General features: G+C 37.5%; 1 protein-coding gene across 1 annotated transcript; it reads left to right on the top strand.

Moving 5' to 3' along the window:
• The first annotated feature begins 3,488 nt into the window (after window positions 1-3,488).
• Window positions 3,489-5,971, top strand: LOC112513243 (laccase-4). The gene is made up of 5 exons (XM_025119453.1): window positions 3,489-3,581; window positions 3,869-4,020; window positions 4,161-4,405; window positions 4,567-4,695; window positions 4,914-5,971. Exons 1-5 carry the CDS (start codon window positions 3,489-3,491, stop codon window positions 5,969-5,971), a joined length of 1,677 nt encoding a protein of 558 aa, XP_024975221.1.
• Window positions 5,972-6,525: the final 554 nt, after the last annotated feature.

Genomic DNA, 6,525 nt, shown 5'->3' with positions numbered 1-6,525 from the left:
TCATGTCTAAAATAAATGTAAACTAACCTGTTGATTGAAACGGAGAAATTGACAATAACCTTTAGAATTCGTCTCAGAAAACACTCCTAAAATCTAGAAATTGGTCCCTGTTTCTCCTCCCAATCGACAGCTTCTCTCCAATCGACCGCTTCTCCCTCTCGACTTCTTCTTCTTTCGACAGCTTCTGTTTTGCTACTGACCTTTTTTAACAGCCCTTCGTCCTCTCAATTTACAGCTTCTTAAATCCCTCTCAATCTCAATCGACAGCTTCTCGATCGACAATCCTTCCTTCTTCTAAAAATCCTCTCAATTTCTGCTTTCGTTTGTTAATCTCCTCTCTAATCGACAGCTTCTCTCCAATTCTATCTCCCCTGATTTTTGTCTCGAGCTCGCTATATATCGCTGCCCTTTTGATTTCCTCTATATCAACAGCCCCAATCGCCTCCTTTGCTCCCAATTTTATCGACCGACTCTGCTCCCTCGATCCCTCTCTGCCCACGATCTTCCGTCTCCATCGTTCTGCCCATGTCTCTGCTGCACAAAATCCCGTCTCCATCGTTCTGATTTTGGTCTTGGGCAGCAGCCTTGCTTCTATCGCTCGATAAAAAAAAACCTCTGTTGGGCTGCTGATTTTTTATGGGCTGCTGATTGTTGGACTATTAGTGCTGATGGGCCTTTTCTGTTGGGCTGTTTGTTGTGAGATCAACAAGAAAACAAAAGAAAAATGAATAAATAATCAAATTGTTATTTTTTTCTTTCCCAACTTGAATTGCCTCAAATAATTAAAACTAAATTAGAACTTTTAAGCATCTAATTAATATTAATTATTAGACAACTTTAGCATAAAAATATATGTAAAATTGACACTTATCATAGGTCAGGGTGTGCAACGGTCGGGTCGGGTCAGGTTAGGTCAGGTTGGTGGAAAAACCCAATACTTGATCGGGTTTCAGGTGGGGGGATAGAATCCAAAGTGTAAAGAGAGTATGAACAAGTCCGTCAGTTTCGAGGTGGTTCGGGTCGGATTTCAGGGTGGAAACAATATTTTTTAAATTTTCCAACACCATGTTTGATGTTCCAGCTTTGCAACTTGACATCTTCATGGTTCTTACTTCATTCCAAATTTCCAAACAAATTATTCATTTCCATTTTCTTAATTGATTTAAGATGCAATATAATCTTAACTCAATCTAATATCTAATTTAATTATTTAAGTGAAAGTCTAAAGTTCAACAAAATGAACAAAGAAATATTCAGAAGATCCAATTTTCAACATTTAAAAACTCAAAAAAAAACTACATAAGAGTCATGGTTTCATTGGGTTGGGTTCCGTTGAAAAGGGGAGTTAAAAATGAGAAGAATAAGAAGGGATTTTCATTCTTCGATGCACATTAGGATTAGATGCACCGAAATGAGATGCACTGGATCAATCTCCCTATTAAACGCGATTCATGGGTGAGTTGAGATTAAAGGTGATGAAGGGTCAAGATTCCTTCTCACACGATTCTTCATCTAGTCTCATAATACTGATAATATACCAAAGTTTGAAACAAGGATACATAAATCCAAATACCAATATACCATCTTCATTCTTCATGATTTCTTTCATCATATATATTTTGAAACTACGATAAAAACATAAGTTTTCCTTGGTAGAGTTGGTTTGTAAGGTTTTTTTTACACCCCAGACCCAAGTTGGAATCTCGTTAGTGTCATTTTTTTAGTTTTTTGGCTTTTAATTTGAGATTTATTATGTTTCTGGAAAAAAAATTTGCAATAAAAGACTTGAATACATGACCTCACATAAGAAAAACAATGGACTAACCACCAGACCAACGATGATTTGTAAAAAATATTCCCAATATGTTTCTTATAATCAAAAGATATCAACATTTGAAAAAATTTCTAGGTCCTCCCTAATTGAGAGCTGCTAACCTTCCTTTTTAACATGTGACTTCAAGCTACCGGACCAACCATATCACATGTAAAAATTTAAGGGTGAGCAAAGGCGTACCCGACCAAATTTATCAAACCGGTCCCGAAAACAGAACCGGCGATTCCTGGAATTAATGAAGAAAATGGAACCGAAATCAGTTACAGAGGTTCTTTATATTTGGGAATTGGTACCGAGTACTCGGTTTCTTTTAAAAAATTTATCATTTTTTATACTATCAAAAAGTAATTACTAGTCTATTACAAAGTAACAACATAAAAAAGTAAATACTACAAATGGTGAAAACTAAACCTATAAAACTAAAAACTAAGGGACTAAGAGACTGAGAGAACTAATTCAATTCTTAAGGAAGCGGTGATAAGTGTAATCCTAAAAAGTAAATTAATAATTTAAATTTTAGTTTATTGAATATAATAAATATATAAAATAATTTTTATTAAAAAAATAACGGGTCCCCGTCGGCTTCGATTTCGATCAATCCCTACAGGTACCCAACGATTAACGGTTCCAAAAAAATGAGAAGCGGAACCAGAACTAGTCCCGATTGGTTCCGTATTTTAAGAACCGTAACCAATTGTATTGGTTCTAATCCAAGAACTGATAGTTCCACAGACAAATGTCTGGTTCCGATATTCATCCCTATGTAAAATGCAACTTGCAAAATTGCATTTATTCCACTATAATTTATATATTATAACATTTTACACCATACTCATGAAACAAATTCGAAATAAACATATAAAATAACATTCTATTCGAACTCAAGAATTAAATCATCATATCAACTTTTTATATAACATTTTTGGAAAATCGTTACGAAATCAAATCTAGTTTTAACAAGACTTCTAAAACGGTTAGAGTCGTGTGTTAAGTGTAAAAAGGGATTTGGATCACCTATGAGTTGCGCTTTAAAAGAGCATCTATCTTAACAAACGAATATTATCGAACTTGAACAAGCACATTTTCTTAACGAGTGAACATGAACATAAAAAATTTCGTTTGTTTATCGTTCGTGTTCGTTTACAGCCCTAATTTTAGGTAGTGTCTTTTCTCGTTTACAACCCTAATTGAAGCAAACTGTACATACACTCGTTTATACGACGCATTTATAAAATTTAGGTTCCCCTCGTTTAAAAAGCTTGTGTTCCGCCTCTGACTCATAATATCCATTTAACAATAAAATTGGAGTTTTTAATTAATTAATATAAATAAATTAAAAGAGAGAATATTTGATTAGAAATAGACACTCTAAACTAACTCCCAACCTCTATTACTTTATGTGAAACCCAAGAAATGCGATAAACCAAACCTAACAATAAATCGACGCTTGCTTTGAAACAAAGAAATAAATCAAGTGTCGTCTTCCTGTTCAAACTACTACCAGCAGCTGCTGCTGCTGCTGCCTCTGCTCCTGCTAAAACGACGTCTCAGCAATCAGGTCATAATCCATATATAAGCTTGCGTTGGCTAGTCATTGATCTCTCATCCCCACCTCTCACACACACACACACACACCCACCATCTAATCAAATTTATGAAGATGGAGAGTTGGGTTCGAGCTTTAATGGTGATCGGGTTCTTGTTCCCATTGCTGGTTCAGGGTCGGGTTCGTCACTACAAGTTCAATGTGAGTAGTGTCTTCTTTTGGGGTATTTTTCTTATTTTTCGTTTTCAAATGATCACGAAACACTGATGCAGTGCATCTTTTTAAATTGAAGACATGAAGTTAGTTGTATACATGACGTGCATGCATGCATGCTTAAAAAAGGTTTGGTTTGGCCGTTTGGGTCAGGTTCGATCACATAATAAACAGGCTTAATTTCGTATATATTTGTATTATATAACGAACTCGAAATAATTTAGGATCGAAAAGATCTCAATTCCGTATCGTAATTCACATGTGCATGTACATAGGTGGTTACAAAGAATGCGAACCGTTTATGCTCAAGCAAGCCTATTGTGACCGTTAATGGTCGTTTTCCTGGACCAACTCTTTACGCTCGGGAAGGTGATAACGTGCTCGTCAAGGTCGTCAACCATGTCAAATACAACGTCTCCATCCACTGGTACAGTTTTATATACAATCAAAGATTTGGTCATATGAAATTTACCTGAGAGTGAGAATCAACTTCATGTTTACTGTCCCGATTAGTTGGTTCGAGTGTGGTATACTTGTACAAACTCTTTTTTACTGTTTTAATGGCAGGCATGGAATAAGACAACTGCGCACAGGATGGGCGGATGGCCCAGCATACATAACGCAATGCCCCATCCAACCTGGGCAGAACTATGTGTATAACTTCACGATCACCGGGCAACGGGGCACGCTTTTCTGGCATGCTCATATTTTGTGGCTAAGGGCCACAGTCCATGGTGCCATTGTCATCTTGCCTAAACTTGGTGTTCCGTATCCATTTCCCAAACCCCATATGGAACAAGTTGTGATTTTAGGTTAGATCTTTAACTTCAATTCGTTTCCAAACTACAATGGACAAATTAAGAACAACTATACGGCGAAAGTTGTATACAACTTGTTATGCGTTTGGTCGCTGTAGCTCTAAAAGAGGGGTTTTTTATTCGTTTAACCATTGCCCGGCTTCTTGATATTGCAGGTGAATGGTGGAAATCAGATACCGAATCCGTGATCAATCAAGCAATGAAATCTGGTTTGGCTCCGAACATCTCGGATGCCCATACGATCAATGGTCATCCCGGACGAAACCTTGGTTGCCAAACACAAGGTAGGTGTAATAGTATATGAAACACATTATTCTACAAGAAAGCCATTGACGAACAGATCGTCCGTTAAAGTGTTGAGAGGAGATTAGACGTGTACAGATTGTTCGACACTATTAAGTTTTAGTGTTTCAGTATCATTCAAGAATATGTGAAACCCTTAAATTTGTGTTGCCATTTGAATGAATTATGATGCTTTAATTAGTTCTTCTTTTAATTGCAGGAGGGTTTCAATTGAGTGTAGAAAAAGGAAAATCTTACATGCTACGTATCATCAACGCTGCACTCAACGAAGAACTGTTCTTTAAGATCGCCGGCCACCAGCTCACGGTGGTTGAAGTGGACGCCGTCTATGTGAAACCGTTCAAAACTGACACAATTGTGATAGCACCGGGCCAAACCACCAATGCCATCATCACAGCCGACAAGAAATCCGGCAAGTACGCGATGATTGCTGCCCCATTCATGGACTCGCCAATTGCAGTCGACAACAAGACCGCCACTGCCACCATCCACTACACCGGCACCCTTTCTTCCTCTCCCACCACCCTAACCACCCCACCGCCAATAAATGCCACCGTAGTGGCTAACAACTTCATAAATTCCCTCCGTAGCTTGAACTCGAAAAGGTTTCCTGCCAAAGTGCCCTTAAAGATCGATCATTCCTTATATTTTACAGTCGGGTTGGGTATCAACCCATGCCCGACTTGTAAAGCGGGCAACGGAAGCCGAGTTGTGGCGGGCATTAACAATATTACTTTTGTAATGCCCACCACAGCTCTCCTTCAAGCACATTATTTCAACACCAAAGGTGTCTTCACTACAGATTTCCCTGCTAATCCGCCGAGTGCGTTCAATTATACTGGACCACCACCCACAAACCTATCTACGAATACCGGAACCAAGCTCTATCGGCTAAAATATAATTCCACCGTTCAATTGGTACTACAAGATACGAGTATAATAGCTCCAGAGAACCACCCGATTCATCTCCATGGGTTCAATTTCTTCGCAGTCGGGAAGGGAATTGGAAACTATAACCCTAAGATCGACTCGAAGAATTTCAATGTTATCGACCCTGTTGAACGGAACACAATTGGGGTGCCTTCGGGCGGTTGGGTAGCGATTCGATTTCGAGCTGATAATCCTGGAGTGTGGTTCCTGCATTGCCATCTGGAAGTGCACACAAGTTGGGGGTTAAAAATGGCGTTCTTGGTGGAAAATGGGAAGGGAGCAAAGGAGTCGATTTTGCCACCTCCAAAGGATCTTCCAAAATGTTGAAGGAAGAAAATGGGAAAAAGAATTGATGAGTTTAGCGATTTAATTTTTATGAACTAAATACAAGAAATTTGCAACTGATTTTTGTTTACATGTTACGAATGGTTTAATATTAGCTATCAGATTTTTATATATATAAAAGAGTAAGGAACAAATTTGGCCCCTATGGTTTGTTATCTCTAACACTTTTGGTTCTTACAGTTATAGAATTACACATTCGTAATTATGGTATACAAAAATGACCAAATTTGGTCCGTTTCTCTAACCACCATTAGAGCATCTCCAATGGAGTGTTATGGGGAGGTTAATGGGAACCATAACATGCATCATGCATCGTGAAGGGAGTGTCATGGGAGGTTAATGGCCATTGTACGCATCATGGGGAGGAAGACGAGACCCACTAATTTATTTTTTCTTTTATAATTAAATTTGTAAGGATTTAATTATGATATTATATATATATATATATATATATATATATATATACACACTATAATATGATATTTATTAATTAATAAATTAATTTTTATTTTTATTTTTCTTAATTTATAAAAACA

This window comes from Cynara cardunculus (assembly GCF_001531365.2).
Source record: "Cynara cardunculus var. scolymus isolate 2C chromosome LG 5, CcrdV1, whole genome shotgun sequence".
NCBI classification, from domain to species: domain Eukaryota; kingdom Viridiplantae; phylum Streptophyta; class Magnoliopsida; order Asterales; family Asteraceae; genus Cynara; species Cynara cardunculus.
This window is presented reverse-complemented; position numbering and strand designations above follow the sequence as displayed.

What these genes read in the sequence shown, in the direction of transcription:
- LOC112513243 (XM_025119453.1), top strand. Translation starts at nt 3,489, where the DNA reads ATGAAGATGGAGAGTTGGGTTCGAGCTTTAATGGTGATCGGGTTCTTG. An exon ending in GGAACAAGTTGTGATTTTAG is followed by an intron (nt 4,406 to 4,566) that starts GTTAGATCTTTA and finishes TTGATATTGCAG; the next exon opens with GTGAATGGTGGAAATCAGAT. An exon ending in CCTTGGTTGCCAAACACAAG is followed by an intron (nt 4,696 to 4,913) that starts GTAGGTGTAATA and finishes TTTTAATTGCAG; the next exon opens with GAGGGTTTCAATTGAGTGTA.